Source organism: Pogonomyrmex barbatus, unplaced genomic scaffold (assembly GCF_055798465.1).
Source record: "Pogonomyrmex barbatus isolate J1 unplaced genomic scaffold, ASM5579846v1 scaffold13, whole genome shotgun sequence".
NCBI classification, from domain to species: domain Eukaryota; kingdom Metazoa; phylum Arthropoda; class Insecta; order Hymenoptera; family Formicidae; genus Pogonomyrmex; species Pogonomyrmex barbatus.
The window spans coordinates 4,622,354-4,650,227 of NW_028297109.1; the positions used below are offsets into that span (position 1 = coordinate 4,622,354).

The 27,874-nt window shown below is 42.6% G+C and overlaps 2 protein-coding genes across 2 annotated transcripts in view; both read right to left on the reverse strand.

Annotated features, from left to right (window-relative positions):
• The window catches only part of LOC105426906 (PAR-domain protein 1), a 72,929-nt gene extending 66,085 nt beyond the window's left edge, over window positions 1-6,844 (reverse strand). Inside the window, exon 1 of the mRNA XM_089072189.1 lies at window positions 5,463-6,844. Within this exon, the coding sequence (XP_088928315.1) occupies window positions 5,463-5,550 (88 nt within the window). The 5' untranslated portion in view covers window positions 5,551-6,844. The remainder of the gene's footprint in view (window positions 1-5,462) is intronic.
• A 1,551-nt stretch (window positions 6,845-8,395) lies between these two features.
• The window catches only part of LOC105425926 (uncharacterized), a 28,701-nt gene continuing 9,222 nt past the window's right edge, over window positions 8,396-27,874 (reverse strand). Inside the window, exons 3-5 of the mRNA XM_089072185.1 lie at window positions 11,736-11,840; window positions 10,612-11,075; window positions 8,396-10,497 (exon numbers count right to left, since the gene is read on the reverse strand). Of these exons, the coding sequence (XP_088928311.1) occupies window positions 9,690-10,497; window positions 10,612-11,075; window positions 11,736-11,840 (1,377 nt within the window). The 3' untranslated portion in view covers window positions 8,396-9,689. The remainder of the gene's footprint in view (window positions 10,498-10,611; window positions 11,076-11,735; window positions 11,841-27,874) is intronic.

Here is a 27,874-nt window from a genome sequence, read left to right on the forward strand (position 1 = left end):
TTACGCGTCGTCCGTAAGAGCGATTACGGAGGTATACGCGTCGCGAGCCAATTGTTTCTCGTTCTGTCATATTAATAAAGCCGAAGATGATCCCGCGCTGCACGCCGACCGTACAGTTTCGTTCAAACGCGATATATCCAATACGATACAAATAAGCAGGCAAATAGCAGGAACAAAATCAGATCGGATAGTAAAAAAAAAAAATATCTGCCCATAACAAAAGCATATTAAATTATGGTAATATTAATAATTATCGGACATCGCATCGGAGTGGGAGTTAATTACGACGTGGTTGACACAAAATAAAAAATTAAATATTAGATCGCGCGGATTATTTCTTCGGCAAAGGTGGCTCGACTATGTCGGGCCACATTCAAGTTGCCGGTACTCTTTTTCTCGTCCTCTCTTCCAGCCTATCCATCAAATGGATTGACGCGTGTACGGTCCTGGCACGCCAAAAATAATCGTCCAACATATTGTGAAAGAGCACGAATCGCGGAGGAACGGGTCTTAATGTTACACACAGTGTTAAGCTTTCAGTACGATTCATCTGCCGATAATTAACCGAAAGCGAGAAACACGCTCGACGAATGTACAAAGTGCTTTTAGTACTCTGCGTCGTTATCGTCGTTATCAAAGTGTCTTAGTACTCTGCGTTTCGAGTCGCCGAACCATAATTTTTATCAAAATTATTACACACAACAAACCCCCTTATTTTACGAAACACTTGCGCGGCCTATCTAGAAGAGTTATTAACATCGTGATAATAATTCACCTCGGCCTCGACGTTATAGCTATCAAATTATTGTACAATTTTGCCTAATGGAATTAAGATTTCCTTGGCTGATCTTTAATATAAAAAGTAAAAACGATTTTAAATATTGACTTTTTTATATATATATATATATATATATATATATATATATATTTTAGTTCAACGATGAGAATTGAAATCGGAAAGTCGTATTCGAAAGACCAGAAGTCGAAGATGACATCGCACATTTCGCGGACGAGAAATTAGAACGCGAAAACTCCATTTTCAACTGTTAATGATTGATAGCTTCAAAAATGAGATTCTCATTTCATGAGAACATTCGTTATATGCAATAGCGATATATGAATACAGTTTTTCTGATCATCACAGGCATGCCAGTCTTGAAAAAAGTTAAGATAAAAAAGTCATATCGGAAAAAAGCGTGCTCTCTTTGCTTTACACATTTATCAAAAGCAAATGCTAAAATTATCGTATAATAATCGCAAGCTTATCGCTTGGCAAAGAACAATGATTATAAATAGCGTTAGCGTAATAATACTCATTAGCGTAATAATAGCTCAAGACTCTAAGCGACTTTTATACGATAATAACGAATCCATCCATTGCGCTTTGCCTGTATGCTTATATTGACAATATATGCGTAAATCTGTAGTTCGTCTCGCGATCGGACAGTGGAGTAGGTACGAAGAGCGACGTAGGTATATCGATCGTAGGAAAGTGAATGAAAAATGAAACGGCGCTTCGCACGCGACTTATCGGCGTCTACTTGCCGGCTTGCATTTCTCGTGGTCGACAGTCGTCGGGTCACCGACGATGACGTCCGCGACAGTGACCATAAGTGACATCGATCACTCACAGGCGCATAGAATCGAAGCAAACAGCAGCACGCCGATCTTTCATTCGAGGCTAAAAAAACAGACAAAGGATAATCGTCCTTCCTCGTCCTCGATGATCGACCACAGGTCGACTACAGATCGACTTGCGGGATCTGTTTGGGATAAAAAAAAGGCTCTTAGAATTACTTTAATATGAGGTAATTATTAATAAATTAGCTTTATAACGCGTATAGAACGTTATTGACGCGAGACTTAGACACACGGGATCTCGACAGAAACGAATAAACGATCAATTTGCGTCCAATTAATTTTAATTAACGTCTACAGCGAAGATTCTCTTAATTGATAAATGTGTTTGGGAAACGTTTATATTATGCAGTGAGTTTGCAGAGGGGAAAGAGCCAGGCGGAATTATCAGCAGGGGAAGCAAACAACGAGCGAAGACACAGTAGAAAATCAGTGGGAACAATCAAAAGATAGGAACGGGAGGGTACGCCATTATACGGCGTAATTGGCCGAATTGGAAAGTCTGAGGTCTCCCCGACTCTTTACCCTTCTACTACTTACTCTCGTTTATATCCCTCATATTGATCGGCATAAATACGAAATGCAGTTTGCCCCCCCCGTCCCTTCGGGAGGTCTCGCCGCGTCTTGTGCACGTCTGCGTATAATGTAACATCACCCAGTAGACCAGTAGCTTAATCCTAAAGTACGAGAGAGCGTCGGGTTTCACTAGGCCACGGGAGTGGCAAAGAAAGAGGGAATTCATATCTGTCCAAATAAATTTGATTGAATTTATAAACCATATAAATGTCCGAAAGCTCAATAATTCTCACGATTAATTTATATAATTACAATTTTAATCTATTACAATATTATTTTCATGTGAACTATATATCACTACACGATCGATTTTCATTATTATTATATTTATTTTTATTATATTATTATTATTATTATTATTATTATTATTATTATTATTATTATTATTATTGTCATATAGTTTAGAGAGGACGAATAAATGACACGTGGCTTAGAACGGTGAAAAAATACTAGTAAAAAGAGAGACATTAGACCGCCGGTGCGATTCTAAAGAAACTTAAAAAAAAAAAAAAAAAAAAATCATTGCATTTTCATGTGCCGCCGACAGTCACTGTCACAATACAAGTCGCTGTAGAAGAACCTAATGCCTCGATGTCGTAATACCGAAAATAAATAGAATCGCGCCGCTACGGCCGCGGCTACGGCCGCGTGCGTGGATGAAAGGATTTATTCTTGCGACGCTGCGCGACACGGTATCAAAAAGTAACGCGAAGCGACGCTCCGCCGTCGTGATATATCATGCGTGTTTGCAGCCACATAGTATCTTTTATCGCGAGAAGATATCTCGGCGACGAGGACGCATTTTTCTCCCGAAACTTGAATGCACGGCGGCGAAGAGAGTGCGAATTGAATTCCGAGGCCGAATTATTTTAGCGGCGGTTTCGCCGCCGAAAAGTTTTCGCGTATCGCGAGAAATAATGCGGAAAGGATATAATGGATGAAAGTTTAAATTAACGGATCGATCAATGGGATCCGAGATTAATTGGAAGAAAAAGTAAATCGGGGCGACGTAATTTTTTTTTTCTTTTTCTTTTTTTCGTTCATTTTTATCTCCGGACCGAGATTCGAGATTCCACTTCAGGTAATCACATTTTGCGCAATCGAGAAAGCGATTCGATTTTGTTATCTAACTGCTGAAAAAGTGCAATATATCATGCGACCAGAGCAAAAAACTTCAAGTGATTGACGTATCTCCCTCGTACGCCTCGTACGCACGTATCGACGTTTCGTACTAATTATTTAATCTGCATTGCACTAATAATCCGATTCAGCGAGGTAGTAAATTGGGGACAGTTTCCTGAATCAACATAACAAGTCACTTCCCATTTGGCTATGCAACTAGTTTCGCGCATCGTTCGTAACGAAACGAGTTGCGTATTGCAAAAATTACATCACCCGATTACAACTTACGGTTTCCTGGAAAACGCGAACCCTAATTAGCCGAAAAAAAAAAAAAAAAACAGATGGATTAAGAGTAATTGACTGCGCAATGTTGCTTTGTAGTTCCACAAAATGTTTCTATACTTCGGACTTCTATAATCTATCTTTCGCATTAAAAATTTTTTATCGACGTACTAATTGGCGTTTTGTTTTACATATAAGAAGATATTTATTACGACGATTATGGAATAAGAAAAGAAATTTAAAAAAAAGCTGTGATAGTCATGATTAAAATAACAAGCTGGATTGATTTTGTATTATCGAATAATCTTAGCGTAATCTAACTTTTTTTTTCCTTAGAGTTCTAATTGAAAATTAAAAAATTAATTAAATTAATCCGAAGAAGATAAGATTTAAAAAAAAACTTGATTGAAATTTTATATATGATCGATTTCTACATCTGCAGAAACAGAAATTATTCCTTTCGAATTTCATATATTATAATCACCTTGCGTTTCTTCATAAGTGACTGAAGAAATAACCTTTCTAATTATTTTTATGTAATATAAAATAATATAAAATAGTATAATGCAAAATATTGTGGTGCAAATAAATATTTAAGGAAACAGAAAAAAATTTATCGTAAAATATCTTCATTTTAATTCAAGAAATCAACTATTTCTTCTCATTCGAAGGGAGAAAGAAAAGGAGAAAAAAATTAAAAAAATGTTTTAAGCAAATCCCTAATTTCGAAGACGAGGTGCTTATAAATTTGCGAAATGAACTCCATCGATCACTTTTAATTCAGTTATCTCGACTTTTTTGCGTCTAGTCTTATAGGACTGTGCCAGTATGCTATCGTGTGGCTTCCAACGTTCCTCGGTCTTCTCTCGGCCACGTCGTGTAAGATTAGTCGCCTCACGCTCGCTCCGCCGAGCGGAGCGGAATCGAGCATATAGGTTGGGTCTGCTTCGGGGCGAGGTAAGGCTGGCAGCATCACGTGGTGCGCCACGGGGTCTTAAACGAGGTTAATCGGCAGGCCAACAGCGTCGGCGCAATAACGACGATCGCACGAACACACGCTCGTTGTCCTCCATGACTCCACTCCCTCTCTATCCCTCCGTCTGCTCCACTCTCCCTCTCTCTTCCTCTCCTTCTCCCTCCGTCCGCCCGTTTCGCGTTCTCGCCCTTTGCACTTTGGCCCTCCTTGGCAGTCGTGCGGTCCGATAATAGGAAAAAGCGCGAGTTCCTACGGCACGCTGCGCGCACGGACGACGTGCGAGCGAGCGCGCTGTCGGACTCGAAAATTCAAATGCGAATCGCGAGAGTCGAGCGAATTCAAATTCTCTCGAACGGGCGTGCTACGCATAATGCGCTCGCGTGATCGCCGCCAGTCCGCGCTGTGGTAGCCGCGTGTTTGCACGAATTTCGGAGCGGGAATTATTTTCATTTTTTCCCCTATTCCTATTCCTTTGCGGTTTCTTCACGAAGCGACGATCAGCGCGTGCAGATTTACCGGATGCGAGCACGGGCCACGGAAAAATCACGCGCTGCGCAACCGGAGAAGAGAAACGGAGTACTCTTCGAGAACGAGAATGAAAATCTCTCGGACGAAAGCGTGCGGTCACCGCGAGGTAACGCTGGCGAACGACGCTGGCCCGTCGAGAGGCGAAACGTCGTCGAAACGATCGAGGACAGAGGAAAAGAGCGAGGAGAAGAGCGGCGCCGGGAGCTCGCCTCGAGCGCGCGGAGAACGTCGAGCTCGCTGCCGGCTTCGTTTCGCGTGTCAGCGCCGTACGATCGCGCGTGTGACGTGTTAGGCGGATCGGACATTCGCGGCTGTTTGTAGCCGGGCGAATAACACTTACCGATCAGCGGGAATATGCTGGGCTGGTCGAGCAGTGACTTGAGACTGTTTTCGACGAGGGTGGGAGAGGAGCGGTCCTTGTCACTCATTTCACGCACTGCGCCACGAAGCCTACAAGCGCACACCTCGGGCCTACCGCAGCGCACACGCGGAGACACACTCGATGGCACACACCGCGCACGAGTAGTATAGATAGATTAGAGAGAAGGCACGGGACGGAACGGAGCGGTGTCGCGGGGCGGCGCGGCGCGACGCGACGCGAAGCGGAGCGGAGCGGAGCGGAGCGAAGCTGAGCGGAAAGGCCAGGCGGACGGACGCGAAAGAACGAGCGCGTTGACGATGACGATGACGATGACGACGACGACGACGACGACGTTGGAGACGATGACACACGGCCGGAGAGAGAGAAAGAGAGAGGAAAACCGAACCGCGGGATACGCGCGCGCGGTTGTTCTCCACGGTTATTTTCCTCGCGACGGCCACTACACGCGCCCGCTAGTTGCCGCGTGCTTCTCGTACGCGTATTGCGTGCGCCTCGTTGCGCGACGGGACGATCCGGGCACGATCGAAAAACACGACGGTATCGTGTCGGAGACCGGTCTTGGGTGCCGCAGAGGAGAGGCGCTTCGCGCTTGCCGAACCTCTCACCACGTCGTCACGTCGCTCCCTCGCACTATCTCAATCAGCCTGAAACGCCTGTACGGCCGAGCGCGCGGACCCGTTCCCTATATCCGCTCTCTCTCTCTCTCTCTTTCTTTCTCTCTCTCTCTTTCTCGCTCGCTCTCTTTTTCTCTTTCTGTCTCTGGACGCGTTAAAATAAACGCGGAGCGCTGGCCCCGTGCTGGCGGTGCTCTTGAAAATCAATCTAAAAGTGGCTCGCCTCGTGGCGCGATCTCCTGGCCGACTGTCGGACCAAGTGCCGTTTTAAGCCTGCCGACGCTTGGCGCACTGATAACGAGCACCCGCGTTCTCGTGCCTTGCCTGCCTCAGCGTTATCAAGGCTTGCGCGCGCAACCGCGCACCCACTCTTCTCGCCGCGACCCCGCACTAGCGGCTCCGCATCGCGGCGTCGCGCATCGCGTCGCGTCGCGTCGCGTTGCGTCGCTCACCGGAATCCTCGACGTCGATCGCATCGCGCCGAATTCCCTTCGACATCGTCCGCTCGATGTCACGATAAATGTTCATATAACAATCGCTGCCTGTGATATCGGAGACGATTAGGCCGTGTTATCGGATCGCCGAGAAGATTCTGTAAGAAGGATGATAGCGACGTGACACCGGGGTTACGGGGAGGCTTTTGTACGCATTGCGTAGTTCCGAGATGTGTGCTGCTATTAGCCAACTTTTGCCAACAGAACGCGGTCTCCACGTTCACGAATTCTGAAGTCGTTCGTTTTAAATTTCGATCGACGATTCTAAAACAGTGCGCGAAACTCCTGAAACGTCTTGACTCGGACAATTGACTCGAACATATTGTCATGCGCACAATGTTAATATGTCATAAATGAATATCCTCATGTTTTTTGGGTCAAATTATTCTAATGTCTAATTTAAGTTGTTTTTTTAAACAGCTTTATCATGCTATGGGTAATTAGACGATCGATTTTCGATTTGCGATAGGCTGGGAATAATTTTCAAATCCGGAGCAACAAAATCCGTGGAGATATTCGCTGAGAGATTAAAATTTACAATGTTGTATTAATATAGAATAGTTAGAAGTTATTTTTTAATTAAAAAAATGTTCGAATTAACTTGGAGATAGAATAATTAACATTTTAATTAATTAAAAACTTTAATTAAAATAGTTTCAAAGAAAAATGTTACTATTTCTTCTTTATTCTTTTTTAAATGAACATTATACTGAGTCAATGATGAGAAACTGTTTGAATATCAAACCGATTTAGCTGTTGACTCAAATTATCATCTAGATAAATCTAACCCCTTTAACTGTGTTAAAGCCATATATGCTTAGATATAGATCCATAGAACGTTTGGAAAGTTTTATAAACTTGGCCTATCTCAGCGTAAAAGTTATCACTGTCATAAATGTGAAACATACACTTTGCACATTAACTCGTCGTTAGATCTATGGAGTCGTAGATAAGATAATTGAGACTCCTATCGAATGATAAATGAAGTCAGATACATCCATGCGTATCTGGTTGCTGATAGAAACTTTCTGTTTTCCTCCTAGATGGCTATACCGTCCCCTTTATCACGCAAAGATATATAAAATATATTTAAATAATATATAAAAGTGATATATATAAAAGTGATATATATAAAAGTGATATATATAAAAATAATATATACGTTCGAATATTTTTATTTTAAAAAGCCGCATAAGAATCTGCAAGGATGACTGATCTGTACAGTTGTTTTTAGCAAAATTGAACTCAATAAACATGTGTAAACATTCACATACATGTATATGACATGCGCACACGCGTGACATACACATATATGCACTTTTTAATGGCAAAAAATTAAATTAGAGTAGAAATATAAAAAGACGAAGATGTGAACACGTTTGTTATAGATCGAATTTATTTTTGCTATTAAAAAAAAATATATATATACATAATTATAAATTTTTTAGATAGCATATTTGAAAATTTAAAATTGATAACTCTAGAAAAAAATTATTAAATTTGTATACTTTCAGAATATAATTTAAGAGATAATTTTTTTATATTATATATACGAAGAAGCAAAAACTAAAATTCTATAATCATTTATATATTATTTCGCATTTTTACGTATGTATTTTTTTTTAACGAATTTTTTTTTCAACAATTTTCATTAAGAGCTAGACTCGTACATTTCATATATGTACTTTTCATGGTAAAAGTAAAAGTATAAATGTGGTAAAAGAGGTTTACGGAAAAACACAAGAAATAAAATAAGACAGGAAAGGAAATAAAAATTAAGATATTTTGGTATGATATTTAGCTGTATTATATAATTACGAATGACAAATGACAATTATGCATGATGAGGAATACAGACAACGCAATATTGTACATTCTACGACTACAATAGTCTCAGATCACGCCGTTTCATTATGTTAAGAGATATGTCATCCTCATTATAATTAGAGCATACGATGAATAGTTATAAGATTTACAATTTTATCTTTCAGAGTCTTTAAAATTGAACGTCGTGTTATGAACAATCTAACGATGTTAAAGGAAATAATTGTGCGAACGATCAGTTCCAAGTAATACACAAATAGATTCAGGTTGAAAATGTTTTGTACCGCTACTAACATGTATGAGAATCATGAAATAATAAAAATACAGGACAAGACATAGATTGTGCAAAAGATGCAAAAGATTTACAGTAGATTTCAATTCATCGATTAAAGAAGAAAGTAGAAAGCTTTTTCTTTCGCGTTTTTCCGAAACTAAATCGTCATCATCTAATAAATCGAATTATACTAACTTAAATTATATCGCGACATATTGTAAATTAAATAAATTAACATAAATTATTAAACTTGCTTTTAAATTATGTTTAAATTAAATCGAATTAATTCGGATTCAAAGATATTTAATTTATTAAATAACACTTAATTAATCAAAATAGGTACGATTGTCAATTGCAAAATATACTTAATACGTTGATTTTTCAAAGAAGCTCGTAAATTTTCCAACGAACGGATCAGAATATTGATGAGGTCATTGATAATCCATCCCATATGACGGGACGGATGAAAGTTTTATCGATATGTATATCCACGGAATTCGCGAAACTACGAGACTTATGGCTGATAATTGCAAAAAATGTCGGGACAACACTATTCTTCTTTTCTATACTTACAGAATGGCCGCATTATCTACGAAACTTGCCCAGTTACGCGGACGTGTATCAATTCCTTATTTTCTTTATGCGCTCTTCCTTACTGTCCGTTAATACATTTCAATGGACAATTTTCCCGTAAGAACTTTCAACTGCATGCACCAGTATCGCCGAAACGATGTGTCACACTCGAGTCATCTCGTCCGAACGATAAAAAAAATTAGGAATCGCGATTACTACCGATCAGTAGTACTACGATTCTACTTACTTGATTAACGTAACAAAAGCGGCTGCGCAAGAAGTTATTTACAAGATTACTGGATTTCCCTAGCGATCTACCTAAATGTCGTTCCTGAAAATCGGCTGTGCGCGAAGCCAATAACGATCGTTTGCGGTGGGATCATAATCGACGTGGCTTCCGCAACACTCAGACCCAACAGACGCTGACGGACTCGGTGGTGGTTTGCGGCGTGCCGCCGAAGCTCGCCCGGTGCTGTTTGAAGAGCGCCTGGATTTCCGCCGGCGTGGAGGACCATCGTCGATGCCTGGTCTTGTCTAGGGGCACTTCCGGCAAGCCTACCTCGGTATGACAACCCTTAACAGGCGTGATCGGCAGGGCCGTCGAAGCGGGCAGGCCCACCTCCTGGAAGGAACTAATCGAGAAAAATCCGCTCTCGCCCTCGGCGCTGCTCACCGGACTGGCTGGCTTCACTTTAGGTTTGCCGGCTAATCCTGCAGATTCCTTCTTCTCCAATCGCTTCGCAGCGTTGAGCGTCGAGGTCGGCGTGCTGTTGGACGTGGCTCCGTTCGACGAGGCGGCAAGCGCGACGGTGTCCTCCTCTTCGGTCGTTTTGCTAATACTCGAGTTCCAGGAGGCAGTGTCGGGCGACCTTCTGATGCTCGGCACGAAGCTCTGCAGATTTCGGCTGAACTCGGTGACGGATGTCTTGACGAGGCTTGGCGATCTACTGTCGCTCTGCTGACCACTGCTCGATTCGTTTTCACGACTACTGCCGGAACATCCAGAATAGGCGGTGGCCTCTTGCAAAGTCGTCGAATTGGCGAAGTTACCACTTGGCAGGGAGAGAGACATGTCGTGATGATGATGATGATGATGATGATGATGGTGATGATCCACCGTAGGGGAAGGAGAAGATCCGTTTTCGTCGACCGGCGTCATCCTCGCCAAGTCGGGTTCTCGCATCGACAGCAAGGACTCGACTGTCCTCAATAATCTGTCAGAAACATTTCCCAAATTTAATTACATTTTTCCTACTAGCATTAATAGTGTCGGTCACAAATTAATAATTCGCAAACAATAGGATTTTCTTGAAATTGATTGCACGCACCTAAACGCCTCTTGAGACAGCTTCTCCGGCGGTATCTCGTCCGGGTTCAATTCCGTCTGCTTGGGCTCGCGATACACGACGTTGTCGGGAGGAACGTCGTTCGTCTTATTGAGATCCGTCGGCTTGGCACGTGGCGATATGCAGTGCACCGGGTCGTTTCTTCGCAGAACCGACCAGGTAAACTCGCGGAAGCAGGTGGCGCTCGGCGATCCGATCTGGGTTACCGATTTGGCGCGGGCGAACGGCGAGGACGTCGATGACGCGGGCGATGACGGGGTCGCGGTCCCACGATTTGGCGAGGGATCCGCATGGACCACCGTGTGCACGCTGCGACTACGAGGAACGCGTCTCTTATCCTTGGGGTTCTCCTTGGTGTGCAGGATCTCGAGGCTCCTGTGAGCCCGGCCCAAGAAATGAGCGACCTGTTCCATCGTTGAACGATACATCTGCCTGTTCGACTCGACCTATGAACAAACCATGCGAACGTTCTATATCCTTGCCGCATTATGATTTACATAAATTAATATTCATAATTTAAGATATAAATTTACATAATTTACCATTAATGATGCCATTAATAAAAATAAAAATAAAATTTGCAACTAGATAAATGCTTATAATATATGATAATACGTAGAAAGAAAAATAAGAGAGGAAAAAGGGTTTCAGCTCTCTTTCAAGGTATTCAAGGAGTACGAGATATTCCGATGCGATAAAAAATTCTAGCGATAAAAGTCACAAGATATGATGCATAAATACAAATTTTTTTATTATATAAAAATTTATAATAATTTTTTAATCAATGATAAAACAGAATATTATAACAATTTTTCCTAGAATTCTTGAGATATTATCAAAGTTAGGTTCATAAATGGCAGGAGATGGGAAGATTTAGGGCGTAGGGCGTGCGTAGTAAGTTCATTCATAAAATGATAATGGGCGGGGTAGGAAAAATCGGATCGACGAAAATCGTGTGGATCATCGAGAGGAGAAAAGTAGCTGATGGTATGCCGACCGGTTGTTATGTGACTTGATATCGAGTAACCGGAGCGAGGTAAACCGGTTGATCACGTTATCGGTCGCTTCTTCTTTTGCAGATCTTCAGCTATCGCGCGATTACGAACCTGTTTGACCTGCCATTGGAGCGTGTCGACTCGCGCTTGAAGAAAGACGTTTTGCAGGAAGGCGCTCTGCAACCTCCGGTTTTCCTTCTTCAACAACTGGCATTGCTGCAACAAGAAAGAAAATAAGATTATGTTACTTACACGTCCTCGGATGATACTCTCTCGGATACTTTAGATCTCAGATTGCGATTGATGCAATATCGCCATCACGACTGGTCTTTAAGGAGGGAAATCATCAGGGAGGGTTTATATCATTAATTAAAAGATAAAAGGAAATTTTTTTTTAGCCATGGGAAATTTGCAAGATATTCTTCCTGAGGCATATTTAGTAGAGGTAGAATATCCGTAGAATAAAGATACACGCGCCGTCAGCAGCCGCGAATTCGCCGCGGTTTTTCGCGCGGACTTTCTTCCGCCAGTATCTTTCCTTCTTTTTCATCTCGCGCCGCGCACGGTCGTAAGAGATTCGCGAACTCGCGAGCGGATTTTATGGACTCATTGACGCTGCCTCGCCTTGCATTCCACCTCGCTTTACTGGCAAAACCTCATGTTTCTACCCTAGTAACGATCTGCTTGGAAAGCATAGAGAAGGAGGGGGGGGAGAGAGAGAGAGAGAGAGAGAGAGAGAGAGAGAGAGAGAGAGAGACGGAACGCAACGCGCGTATATTCGCGTGAAAGAGGGAAAAGGAGGGAAAGAGACGGAAGACACGGATGAGTTGCGGATCTAATGATTGGCATTTCTTCGAAATCACGATTCTAACGAGGGTGCCTCGATACGAGACACTCTCACGTGTATGGAGAATAGCGTGTATCGTCGCGAGAAGCGAGACAGCGAGATGAAGTAAAGAGAGACGCCGAGATTCGGAAAACACACTAGCGTCGATAGCTTTCCGCAATTAATCACGGGACGCCGGCTGGCGTGAGCGTATTATTACGAATTTTACGCTATTCCGCTAATTACGAGGAGCACTTATGCCGATTAATAATACGTCCGACGGCATAACAGCGCCGTTTTTAAAAAAATACTCCCCGTTAAACGAGCTATGTAATGGGGTCTTTGAGATAATCCGCCGCGCATCGGTTAATTAATTAAACGCAATCGTAATCAGCATAGGCCTACAAACCTCCTTCCACCGACAACGCACACGCTTTCCTGTTTTTATCAATATATGTTCAATAAAGGTCGTGAGATTTTCTATCCTCTTTATCCCCGGCATATTGTGCGATACATCGTCACTTTTTCCGTGCGCTCGCTTCCTATCGATTTCGAATTACCGGAACCAGAGATTTTCCTTGGAAAGTATTAGACTTAACAAACAATTAAAACATACCCATATATTACCAGCGGGCAACGAGTCGAGAAACAATTATGGTACGTTACGAGAAGAAAATAACGACGACGAAAGGAAAAAAGTCGCGCGACGATCATTAATATCTGGCGCGATTCGTTACCCGCGCCGCATTAATTATTATGCTTATCTTAGGCAACCGGTATTCTCTGACGTGGGATATTGCAACTGAATAACGTCGGTGGCGAATAAGCCGTTGTCGGCTTTCGAGGAGAGCGAACGGACGGCGAACGGGCGGGGAAGGAAGACGGTCCATAAATCAGCGCCGGCCGCGGCGAGAAAAGGTCACGGAGGAAGGCTCGGGGAGAGAATCGGCACGGATTTAATGAGGTACGGCTTTACTTTCCGTGTTTTCCACGGGCGTTCGACTGTACGACCGACGAAATTACACCTCGCCTCACGACGCCGCCGAGGGAGTATTCCCGATATTAATTCCTAGATTCCTATCGTTTTATTCGCGCGTGTTCGTGTTTTCCTCACCGCGCTTAATCGATCGGCTGGATACCGGCGCAAAATACCGCACGGCTGTTGGCCGCGCTCGCAAACGATATACCGTCCGATAGCATCCAGCGGATCTATCGATTCCGCATCTCTCGGGGAATTTAATGAAACCTTCGGCCGCGAATAAGACGAAGGCAATTTTCTATCTAATTTCGATAGCCATCGCCGCGGCCGAGCACCGGCTAGGATCGTTGTAATTATTAACGGACGGTCGTACTCGTCCTTCGAGAATAGCTCATTATAAGGATCAACCTTTACGTTTCCCGAAATAGAACGCACGCTTTTGCAATTCTCAACAGCTCAACGGTGGGTTTTGACGCTATTGTCATATTTCAATTAAGCATCTAAAAAGGAACTTGGAGCATGGAGATTATATCGAGAGTACAGAGTTTTGTTGAAGGATCTAAAAATTTGGCCAGATACAGATCTGAAAATAATTTTGTTGAGCCAACGAAATTATCATGTAAGACTTAAAGCATGTTGACAATACTACAAAATTTGTTTACATTCTAGCAATCAGTTTGAACATCATATAATTACTTTGATGATCTAACAAATTTATTTTGTTTGTATCTGAAAATTTTTAGATTCTTCAGCAAAATTCTTCTTTCCGTGTAATCTCGAAAACATTGCAATGTAAATGTAAATTTACAATGTAGATAATAGACTAGTTGTCCTTTATCGCCGAGGCTTCTGCCGCTCCGAGAGGAGCTCGTAGAACGCGCGCTACTACGCGCGGCGTGCGTAAAAACAAACTTTCGTACGAGATTGCACGCGGCATCGCCGAGCGACTAGAAACGAAGGAATACTGAATAATTCAGGCAGTGACCGTAGCGAGTGACGTCACGATAGTATTCAGCCGGTGGACTGTTCAGGCTGAGCGACCATGCGTAACCCCATCCGCTCGGCCGCTGCCGTCGCCGCTGCCGTCGATGAAAATTTCAACTTTCCGCAAATGTACTCTCACATACACACACACACACACACACACACACACACACACACTCGACGGAAAAACAGAGATACGAGGAGGAAAAAAATTTTTAATCTAATTCGCGCGTTACAAAATCTCGAGGTTCGCGCCTGATGGCATGCGGCTCGCATCGATTGCGTCGATTTTCGCAAATTGAATTTCCTCTCGGTCGAATGGCTTTTTACGTCGAGCCTATCTCCGTGTCCGTTACACTTGTGCCATAATGCGTATTTAGTTGCGACATTCAGGCCCTTGTGCAAAGGAGCCCGTGATATTAGCCCGTGACGTATCCGCGAAAATCCGATCCAGACGTGATACTCGTGGACGTACGTCGACTCTTTCGACATCTTTCATCCTGGCCTCGTTATCATCCAGAGGCCATCACCGGATATCTCGCAATACATACCGTCTTTTTCCCGCTATTGTATGGAAATGCTAGGAAGAGGTCTTTCTCATCGTGTGCAGAGTCGATCTGTTCGCAGTTACAAAGGACGAACGAAATAGAAATCGAAATAAGACTATCATTAGAGACGACATCGAAACCGCCATTGTTCCGATATTCGCACCGTTCTCTAAATGGTTCAACGTCAATGTCAACTGTTTGTCGGGTTCGATTGAAAGCCTCGAAATCTAAGAATTCTATCTATTCCGCACATCCGCTCTCTTTCTTCGATCTTTTCTTCAATGAAAACTCGTAGAAAATATTTAACATTTGTCTCGGTTGAACAGGCAAATATGTATCGCGAAAAGAAAATGCAGTTGTTAATTAAAGATTTTTACAAAAGGATGTATTTTATCATAAAGAAGACTCATTTTTATTTTTATTTTTATTTTTTTTTTTTTTGTAATTTTTATTTATTTCATTTTTATTTTAAATTCTTTCCCGTAAAAGACTCATTGAATGAGTCTTTTATGGGAATGAATTTAAATGGACGTTTCCACGTCTGAAATGTTTAATTAGTATTTCTTAACGTCTTCATGTTTATTAGAATCAATGATTAGATTTTAATTAAGATGGATGCGATCGCGCGTTTCTTGGCCCTTCTCGCGCTCGGATGAAATCGACGCTCGAAATTGTTGCATCGCTCCTTTCACTCGTTCCCGCGAAATGTCTTTGTGACCCACGCGCGAAATACAGGACCGCGTGTTCGATGGAGTTCTTCTCTTGCGCGTTCGAAAAATTAATCTGGCGCGTGAGAAAATCCGCGCTTGCAAGTATCTCGGGCGCGCTTATCGTCGTTAGGAGTTAACGTCAAGTTTCACCTCACACGTGGGAGATTTTCACACGGGAGAGGATATATATGTACAATCGACAATATACATTGAAAGCGATGCGGAATATTTATCGCGCGCGTTGGCGTATAGATATTCCCGATTGCACAAAGATTAATCTGTAAGTTATACGCCGCGCGCGCGCGCGCGGAGAAATAGCTGCCTCACCATATTTCTCGAGCATTTATTTTATATATTTACGAAGAAAAATCCCATGATGAAACTATTCCGGCCGCGTTCGTGCGCGTTCGCGTTCCGAGAGTCCAGCGATTTTTCGTCTTTCCTATGCTAGCTCCCGCTCGCATTCTTGAATACCTGGCATTTGCCCGACGTGCGTGGGAAGAAGTTGATGAAGTTTCGCAACCGATGGACGTACTCGTTACACGTATTAGATCATGTAAAGAGGAAGGTCCTACGGGCGAGGATACGAGGTTACTGCCTTCGCGGATTAATTCTTCATTTCGCACGGCCGTTATTGGAATCGGAGTGAAATTGCACGAGCACTGCTTGCGCAAATGCGTATCATCCCCCTTGCCTCCCCTCGCCCGCGGGAGTTAGGTGTGGAATGTATCGTGTCTTGCTCGCATTCGATATCTCTGAAAGGAGCTTAATTATTTGTCTCGACCTGTGAGAAAGCTCTGCCCTCCCCCCCTCCCCCTACCCCGCCCTTCCCTCCTCTCTCTCTTTCGCGAAAGATGCGCAACGAAGCGGGAAAGAGAGAAAAGGAAGAGGGATATAAAGGAAGAAATATAGAGAAAGAAAGAAAGGCGGATCGCCGCACGATGTAGCATCTCCTCCGCGAGATTAACTCGCGCTCACACACGCGGACTCGTTCGCGCGAATAGTAAATATTCCAGCTACGACCTGTTCTCGGTAACGTAGCCGATACCAAGTGTAAGACCGCGGCCGCGCATCGGCATTCGACGATTTGCCTTTAACGATCTATCTCGATCCATTCATCTTAAGCATTTTAATCCATTCATTTTAGCGGAGCTCCTCGGAGATGCTTACGCCTCGCGTTTACAAACCCCGCCGCCGGGGGGGGGGAGAGAGAGAGAGAGAGAGAGAGAGAGAGAGAGAGAATCCTGTACACTCGCGAGAGAGCATTACTCTTGCATTTAATAACGTTGTTGATTCTTAGTGAAGGCGGGATTAAATCAAACGTTTATTTATAATTCAGCCGGCGGGATTTATCGGTAAGTTAATTAAACCCGACGTTACGCCGTGTCGTTCGGTTATGATCAAGCGACGGAACAAGCGTAATCGGCAAAAGAAGGAGACGCCGTTTGATCTATAATTTCCATTAAAACGGGGCTTCTTACGTAATTCCGAAAAAAAAAAAAAAAAAACAAAGAAGAAAAAACAATGGAACTGCAAAACTGTTATCTGTGCGAATTGGCGTACGTTGGTGTAGTTTCCCCTTCGAAACGGAAAGAAAAATGCTGGAGAGAATGAGACGAGACTAATGAGAAAAAGTTTTAGTACCGTACAAAACGGTTTTCTAGTCAACATCAAGAACGAGTTCGCGACGACGAGCCCCGGCAGTCGTTAACCCGCGATGACCTCGAAATAGGAAAGTATGAATGGAGATTTATTATGGATAATCATCATAGATCGTATACGAGATACAGATTGCTCGGAGACAATCGCGCGATTAAAAATCGGAATGCGGCTGAGTGTAAATAGAAATGTTCCGTGCGACTACGATCTGGGAATCCTACAAATACACACGATGTTCATAATACGCACACGCGTTCAAATGATAATATAATATATCTACTGGCGCGAGTCGGCCTGAAAGCCGATAAATAACGCGTAATAAAATTCAAAACGCTCGATCGCAAGTAAAAATATCCGGTGTGTCGACTTCATAAAGTTATCGATATATGTTTAGATAAAGATGACTTTATGACGGTCGTGATGGTTTTAAAGCGCTAAAGAACTAAGTAAATATTGTCCTTGCTAACATAGAGAAAATTGAAAGTATATTTTATGAATATGATGAGAAAGTAAATTGCAAAATTAAATGAAATTGTGAAAAGTGGACTCCACATGTTACAAACACTTCTGATGGACATTCGCCGCTTTTTTCTCGCACGTTTGGCTTTCGCCGTGAGAGCTCCTGGCTACGACACAAATCGCTTTTCTATTGTCTACATTAATGATTATTTTCACCTGAAGACTGACATCCGCCATGTAATTATGACCTGCTTGGGTCTCTCATTATCCTGCAGAAAGGGTTATTGTCAAGTGACGAAACGGTGTATAATTAATCCATCTATTTTACTTTATAATGATTTCCATCCAAGTAACTAGGTGGATAAGTGTTTAACGACTATTATCATCGATCATGTGTACGGCATACAGGTTGTTAGAGAACCGATGATGCTGCTATTTTCAACGCTCATTTTTTTTTTTCGTCTAAACAATGAAATATGAGTTCAAATGAGTATGATTTGGAATTATCTGATAGCAGGTGTTTGAACGCGATTAAATACAACGACGTATTTGAGTTCGCCTTTTTGTAGCCGTCCTCTATTTAAATTTTCAAAAGCAAAAACGAAATGCAGTAGCAATTTTCATTTTAATAAAAAAAATAGACGCTCAAAAAAATAAATATTTAGAAAATTTTGATATTCATTGCCTCTTCAAAATTCATGAAGCACAATTAAAGCAATATTGCGATATATGTAAGGAAGAAAAAAATTCTGTAATCTATTTAATTAACAGTTAATGAAAAAAAAAAAAGTTATCCTCTAAAGCTTGATTTTTGTTATTGACAACAAGCATATTAGGATCGTGAGGAAACGATGATGGAGCACCGCGAAAACGAAACGGGAGAGGAAATGGACGAAGGGGAGTAAGAAAAAAGAGGGAGGAAGAGACGGAGGGAGATTGTTGGCATTCCAACAAGATGAGAAGCGATTCCTCCCAGCGAAACATCGTCTGCGAGTTAGGCTTCTCCATCCGCTCAGCTGGAATGCACCAAAAATAGATCGAGTCTGGGCGCCATTTTGCGGCCGTCAATTTTGCCGACGTTTTCGCTCTTCGTTTCCCCCGAAACCTCTCCCAAAACTGATCGCGAGAGAGGATCCTCTCTTTATCAACTTTAAAGAGACCGCGTATTAAACGTCGCGATCCGTACAATTAACGTACGTACGTAACGTGCGTTGCTCGACGCGATTACATGGGACTTCGAGGGACCACCTCCCATGTACGGTATTCACGATTCGGTTTATGGTATTCGTGTCATGTCGCGAGTGTGAATAACGCGGAAACCGAATTCTGAAACTCATGCGGCCCGAGGGTCACATCTCCGCGTACAATGCGATTTGCTCGCACAATACGTTGTAGCGCCGGCGCTACGCGTTGCATACAAATCGCCGTTTAATGACTCACGGGGTCTCTCTCCGCGAATCTCCTCCTAAAGGCGACTAACGGCGTCGCCTCCACCGGGGTTATTATCCCTTCTACCTTCCCGACGGAGTAGCAGCTGCATATGAAGCGTGACGGCGCGATTAGTGCCGCATATTTTCTAAATGCAATTTTCACTTCTACACGATGTAGCAACTCTCAGCGAAAAAAATAGGTGAATTAGAATCCATTATAATTGGAATTTATGTGCGTAGTTAGAAATTCCCGCCGGTCTCTGCGCGATTTTTCAATCCCTGGATTAATTATTATTTCCGCAAAGAGGGGGAGGGGGAGGGGGAGCGGAGAAGAGGGAGGAGCGGATTCCAATGCCCTCGCGGTAAGATCTAATCTTTGCGTGCGTTCGGGTAATTAGCATTTTTCGTGCTCATTGCTTTTTAACGACAGCCGGGTAGAGAACTCGCATATTTTTGACGCGAGAGATAGCGACGAGGCAATTCCCGGCACACGTTGCAACGTGCAGACGATAGTGGTTGCGATATAAACGCATTATGGCCGCACCTCGCGTGCGCGTACGAGAGGCGCGCGCGCGCGCGCACCGCGCCGCGTGTCATAACGCGGATCCGAAAATAAATCCGGCGGCTTTTATACGAACTGTTCGTACCATAGTTCGCCATTCATGAATCCGTCGGCGACGGCGACGGCGGCGGCTTGTACGCACGACGGAGCATCGAGCGAGGCGAGCGCCAAAAAGTGCCGAGGGACGGAGACGCCGGTTGGTCACGCCTCGTGGATGGCATCTGCCGCCGAGGACAGGAAGGAGACGGCGAAATAAAAACGCGACGAGCCCAGGATTCGATGGACAAAGGAAACGCGACAAAACGAAGTGAACCTGGCGCGGCGGCCGCGGCCGGCTCTTAAAAGTTCTTCGGCGAATTAAAAAAGGCAAACGCGGCAAACAGCGCCGCGGATATCTGGAGCGTGAAACAAGGGGGACAAATCACCGTCGTTATCCATGCTTCTCGGGAAGAAAATTCCAGGATGGAATTTAATTCCACTCGGTGATTCGGATCGCCCAATGATCGCGCGATGATTTTCGTGAAATGTTCTTGCGCAACGAGCAACGAGCCGACGAAGAAACGCGGCACGGGCACGCCGCGTCGTCCTCTCGGTAATTTCGATAAAAATTTCGTCGATTAACGGTTCGCGGAATCGCGGAATCCTTGACGTTCACGTCACCGGAACGATCGAACTGATCTTCCATCTGATGGCATCCAGAATGACTCATCTCTCTCTCTCTCTCTCTCTCTCTCTCTCTCTCTCTCTCGATCGTCGCGTCGCCGCGGGATCATTGCGCGGATGTACACACGCTAATCAGAGCGTGCGATTAGAGAGACTGCGCTCAACACAATTGCAGCGTTGTGCTGCGCTCGGCACGCTCTTCTTTCTTTCGGGCCGGATCTCAAAGCGAGCGTTTCGCTACCGGAACTCTCCTAGACGTACACCAGTCGAATTACGCTTTACGGCGCGTTGTTGCGGTCGCGCGAGATACTTCTCTTTACTGAAAATACTTATACCGCGAAAGGATCGATTCCAGGGCTCCCGCTGCTTCGCTGTAGCCATCTTGAATTATGACTTGAAATGAGAAAATGCTCGATGAAAATTCCTGCGAGATAAATGAAAATAGAAACGTTTTTCGATAAAAAAAAATTTGTACTCGATAGACTTATATAGAATATACGGACTAAAAAAAATTACTCTAAAAAAACTTCTTTTTCTCTGTCAGCTCTGTTAATCAATAATCATATAGTTAAAATTGAATTGTGCCTCTTCTCGAGGCCCAATTAGACATAACTTATTTTCTAAATATGGTGGTTATTTATTGATTATCGGAGTAAAGGAGCTTATATTTTACAAGTCTGTTTTATCGAATGCAAATGTGATTTTATTGAAAAACATTTCTCTCTTAATGTATTTTACAAGAATTTTCATCGTGTATTTTCTTGCTTCCGACATTATAATTCAAGATGGGTGCAATGAACCGGCAGGAATCTTACGGAAATTCGAGATGCCTATAGACCATTCAAAACTTTATTATTTAACATTTTAGCATTCTTATTCTTTATTTATAAAAATGTGAATGAATGTTGAATAAACATGTGATAAATGTTGAATAAACATGTAGATGGTTGTTAAGGACGTCCAATCTGAATTAAAATTCCTTTATCGATCATATCTATTCTCTTGAATTTATAAGGAGCTGCTTGAGTAAACTTCCGGTTATCGAATGGGCACACTGGTACCCGCATTAAATCCTCCGGGTCACCAAAAAGATTTTCTCAGACTACATTTAGAACCTAACCCGTATCTATTTGGGTCAGGAAGTCGAAGAACTCCTCACGCTTGTGTTATCCATCTAGATGCTAGTTCAACGGCTTCCTTTGTCGTTACCAGCGGGATAAAATCTCATACATAATTCGTTGTGACATAATCTTCTTTGGACATAAACGCGGTACCATAAAGATTCTCATCAATAAACAAAACTTCACTACGTGCCGTTTTCATAAACATTAGTAAAGATAATTTTATGATTCAATTAACTCTGATTTAATGATACGCTTTCTCTGTCTCTCTCTCTCTTTCTCTAAGATACGCTACTTCGTATAACGATAAAGAAAAAAAAGAGTTTTGTTGACGCACGTTATCACGAATGATCCATGATTGTTTCGAAATCTCCCGTCTAATATTGTCTTTCCGAAAAGAAAAACAGAGGAATCTAGAAATAAACTCCTAAGCTGATTGGCATTTTACGACCGCGTGATCACGTTGATCACGTAGAACGGAACTGAAGTAGAATGAAATACTCTGTTGAGAAATTTATTTCGCATTAAAAAAAAAAAAAGAACGGAGAGCTTTACGAAATCGACCTCAACCGAGAGAACGGCACGCCTTAATCTCATATTTTGCGATATATGCAGATTCCAGTTACACGTACGTACCGTACGCTGCACGTGCACGTGTTTCGTTCGCACCTGCAGCAGCACCGTGGGTACCGCGAACTCTTTGTCAGAAGACAGGGAGTGCTCGGAGAGCACTCGCGACTATCGCATAACGTCTCTGCGTTTCGCATCGTCGAGATTCAGCGCCGAGTGGCCGCGTCGTGAGATCGGATTCTTAGCTCTAGATATTCGGTATCGCGATTGTTGGACCGTGGCCTCTGCACGTGTGACATTACATACTGGAGGTATTACGTGCATTTGCGTATTACACTCGCAATCCGTCCTTTCGATGTTACGGGACGATGATCTCGCGTACGTATCAGATGTACATAGAAAAAAAAGAAAATTAGTCTTAAATCAAGACTATACGTATGTAAGCAAGAATATTATAATCTTATTAAAAATTTTAGTCCTGATTAAATTTGTATTGATGCAAGGATTGTTTCTGTTCAACTCAAAGTTAAAAATCTTCTATATGAAGATTATAATATTCTTAAGTCAATCAAATCGAGACTAAAATTTTTAAGAAGACTGTAATATTCTTGCTTATATACGAGAATATCTTTTTTGCATTTAGATTAATTTTCTTAATTAAAGACCAATTTTTTTCTGCGTGTATCATGTATGTAACAAAGATTTATTCTACATAAAAAAGGGGAAAAGAATTCTGAGAAAAGAATTAATTTTCAATCGCTTGCTATTCCGAGATAAAGCTTTATCGGTAGCTGAAAAAGTCGAGCGATATGCAAACGCGTATCTTCTTTACTGCTGCTTTCCACCGTGCGTCGTTTATTTCGTGAGAGCAGAAAGCGCGTAAAGGTCGGAAGGCAATTGTTCCTGTGTATATGTGCATACATGTGTGTAGGCGCGTGTACGTATCCATAATCGCTAAATTCGGTGTCCACGAAAGCGTCAAGCCGTTTGCCGAGAAGACAAGAACTGCACCGAGAAATCGCTCGCGGCGCGAGGACGATAGTCGACCGTCCAAATAATCGGAGACACTCTCCTTGAACCGATTCCCAACAACATCCCGTAAAAGACCTTCTGCATTTGTATTTGCATGCGCTCTTACTTTCACGAAGTGACTCGACCGCGCTCGTAATCACGTCGGTTCATTTTATTACTACGCAAACGTGGACATTTAAAAAAGATAAAATGTTAGATTTAAAGAAAAGTAACGTGCACGACTGATAATTGAGTTTAAAAAAATTTTCTCGATACTCGCTCGATGTTTATAACTGAGAGAAAGATACCTGAGATGCTAATTTACTGTTATTTATAAATCTATCAATTTTCAGCAGATTAAAATGCTCCCGTCAGCATTGCTCGTAAAAAAAGTCACGCGATCTACTCGATTCATCGTTGTTAATCACTTAATTGTCGATTGTGCAATTCGATGATCCTCGCGTTGGGAGACATATCGGATTATATTTTACGATATGGCCCGCATGATGATTCAGCTAACTTGGGTAGAAAATCAGACGGCACGCGAAGAAAGAACGAAGAGAACATTGAATTCCCGAGGAAGGGCGTACGTAAAGCAGCTTTTAATTAACGCACGGCGTGCATTTAATTAAGGTATACGTGGCACGCGATGTTAATTGCGACGAACTGTGTCAATACCTCATCTCATGGCTCAGGGGTGGCATGCGTTCGATAAATTAATGAAGACAATTATTAAATTAACGACGTCCCGTCCGGCGATCGCGTCGATGTGCAATTAGGATGCTCGACCGAACGCGACCCTCATTCTCGCCGCACGCTGATTAAACCGATCTATAGTCTGCAAAGTCAGAGAGAGAGAGAGAGAGAGAGAGATGATGGCTTTTTCAAATTTAAAATAATTAATAATAATAATATAAAAATAATTCAAAATGATTAATAATTTTCGTAAAGATATAACGAAATGGAAGAAACTTGCCATTCGCTTGATTTTTATTTTGAAAGTACAAAATTTGCATAATTGATTTTGAAATTAAAATTCTCCCACAATTTTTTTTTAGAGTTGAATAAAAAATGAAGTTTCATTGCCGAGATTTTCAACCATAGATGATTCAAAAGAACTCGGTATCTTATCGAGGACAAATCTATTACGGAGAAAACAGCTTTGCTGGCAAGTCTAAAAATTTGGCTACATACAGATTTGAAAATAATTTTATTGAATTAAAATTCTTATGAGACGATGATTCTTATAATAATAATAATAATAATAATAATACTGTAAAAATTGTTGATCTTCTAGCAATCAATTTGAATGTCGTACATAATAATTTTGAGGACCCAAAATTATTACAAAATCATTTTCAGATCTGTACCCGGTCAAATTTTTAGATATGTCGACAAAAGTGTTCTTTCTTCGGGCATTTCGATTCCGGTCGCGGAATTCACGGGCGAAAGAAAACACGGGATGCCATGTATCATCGTGCCTATTCCCAAATGCGAGCGATCGCGGCAAAATTCTCCGGACGGATAAACCCCGGCGAGAAATGATATCGCGGATGTGGTTTTAGCCGGTTGGCTCATAAAGCGCCCTGGAATCCGCAGAATCGACGGATCAGGCGAAGCACGATGGGAAAGACGTAGTTATCCCGATGGTATGCCGAACGCGCTGGCTGGAGCGTAAAGGCCGGAGCAAAAAGAGGGCCGAATCTCGTCGCGATGAGACTTTCGACGATGAAGAACGTAGGGGAAGGAGACGTGGAAGACCGTGCTCAAGGCCGTGCTAGAGACGGAAATAGATCGCTCTTTTACAACCTCTTTGCGACGCGCGTCCTCCTCTTTGTGCTCATATTGTTCGCCGAGTAAATGGAATTGTGGGATGCTTATGGGGAGGGAGGAGCGGTGTATGATCCAGCATACGACATAGCCGTCACGAATTAAAGGTTACTGCTACTTTTACCAGACGTTCACGTTATATGTGTATTTATACTGCAATTTATATTGCAATCCTTAAGAACAATTGTCAGTTGCCGTCTATAGTTATAATTTTATTGTATCGGCCGTCTCTCCCGCTTGGATTTAATTGCCGGCCGCATGAAAGTGAAAGATTATTGCCATTGTTTCAGTGGGACCCGCGGTGAATTGTCAGTTTCGAGATGTCTTTATGGGCCCATCAACGCTAATAGCGTTTTAATTGAATAAAAGAATACCACTTCTATTACCTTCTATTATAAAAGCGGGAGTTCCCGCTTTTAATAAATATTTTAATATACAATCTTTTATCGCTGGCATAAATCTAAATATTTCCATTAAATTTAATTTTTAAAAATTTTCTCTCATAAAAGATAAACTAGTAGACATAACTAAATAAATGAACGTTTTCCGCTTGTTTTCTTTACCTCGTTACATTACTATGTACAGCAATATAACACGAGCCTGTTTGTAATTTTAATTGTTTATTAAATGAACGTAATATCGAGGCAAGGGTTTCGTCACGTGGAAACATCACATCGTGCCAGAGACCTCGTTTGCAGACGCGGTTTGCAGCGGAATTCGCAACAACAAATACCGGAAGCGTTTGATTAGCAGTTTACTCATTATCGACCGGAGTATGAGATAAGCGCCGGCGATGGCGAACAGGAGAGGTCGCCTACTTGCCCAGCACTCTGGAATAATGATCGTTCCCCGGGAGGACACGCGCGCGCGCGCGCGCGCGCGCGCAACGTTGGGGCGAATTATTATATGCATATGGGTAGGATGAGAACGCGGCTTCGCGAGCCGGCTTATTACAAAACGCGCGCCCGTTACGTGCGTATACGCAGAATTATAGGTGTGTGTTCGCGCGCGACACTGTCCGCTGCATTGCGCTGACACACGTCGGCTTTCACTCGGACACCAGCCACTTCGAACAACAGCCGCTGGGAAAATCTTCGCGCGACGCCCCTGACCTGGGGAGCCTCTTTCCTATCAGCCGCGACGTCGACGTCGTCCCTCGTCGCGGCAAAATACTTTAATATCGAAGAAATAGGCGCGGGTGGACTTTGAGAGACGGCGCGATCTTGATTTATTCGCGAGGGACCGCTTTTGAGCCGCTGATGATTTATACCTCCATCAGGAGGATGTCGGGATTAAGTACCTAGTAGATAATTTTACGGCTCGCGTCTATTTTGACGACTGTCGGGGGTTCAACAACACGAGATGTGAGGATCTCGCGTCTCGCGCACGGAAAAACCTCTCCACGGCGGCGGTGGCGCTCATTAGTCTCAGAATATTAGTTATGACGAGTTCACGGTTGCCAGCTTTCGCAAGCCGGCCGCGGAACGTCTCTTTGCCGCATCGGAAAGTTACTTAATATATATATATAACCATATTATATATATATATATATATATGTTTATCTGAACGCGCGAGGTCACGCGGCAATTAGGCACACCGGCCATCGGTTATGGCAATTGATCTTGATGGCCATGGAGAATCCGCGCGCGGAAAAATTAAGGAATCCGATGACTCATGCTGTTTTTACCTTCGTTTCTTGTCCGGGGTACCTGAATCGCCGTCTCTCGCGCGCGAGAGAGCTGACTTATTTGGCGAACGTGAAAAACGATTCGATTCAATCGTCCGATCTTGATCGACCGATTCGTGACAGTCGCCTCTTTATTGGCCGTTAAAGCGGTTATAACTTAAATCTCACGCTCCGTTCCATATTCCGAGTGGGTGATAGGTCAGCATTATTTCGAGCAAAGAGCCGTGATGAATTTCTCATGAAAGGACTGTACGTTACATTTTATATTCTCATTTATATTCTCTTGAATAATGTAATTTTAAAATGGAGCGTGGAAGATAAAACTGTGCGAAAGCACGATTAATCAAATTAGCACTATTTATGAATTTTGTAATGTAATTTTGTATTGTAATTAGAATCAACTGTTTCTCCTGGATTTTTAATTATTTCCTTGATTCAAAGGGCGTGGTGGAAGAAAAGAAAAATGCGAAAGCGCGGCAGACAGTCATTGCAGAAGCGTCATAGGGCATAATTATGGTGATGCAAATTGAATGTCAACGTAACGTTATATATCACGACTTCCTTGACAGTCATGGTGGTTGGCATTTAAAGAATTTTCTTCCCCTCATTATCGCGCCAGCCGCTCGTTATTGCGAAAACAAAGAAAGTAGTACGAGCCGCGAAGGAGAGTCGCGTTTTGTTCCGCGAGATAGAAAAGTGAAATGAGCTAGGCAGCCCTTAGGCATCCGCGATATCTCGCCCCATAATCAGGGATCAGCTCAGGTTATGGATTTTATGACCCAAATATGAAATAAAGTTCCTGTTATGCTTTCACATTTTCTTTACTTTAAGACACTCATTAATTTAATTATTTTTATACGGATTAACATTAGGATAAGAATAATAAAATAATAAAAATAATAAGAAATAAAATAATAACAATAATGAAGTAAAAATAATAGAAAAAAAGATAATGAACTGATAAAAGTAAAAATATGAAGTATAAGTAAAAATTGCAATATCATAATTTCTGAAGAAATCAAAGAAAATTAGAAACACGTTGCGGGCTCTCAGATTTCGCTTCTATAGTATATTCTTATCTCTTCCTGTTATAAATATATTATGTATCATAATATATTAACATTACATTTCGCGATAAATTCGTGATTTCGATCTTTATACATATACGTCGAGCGATACTCGTAAACGTTGCCAACAAAAGAGACAAAGAG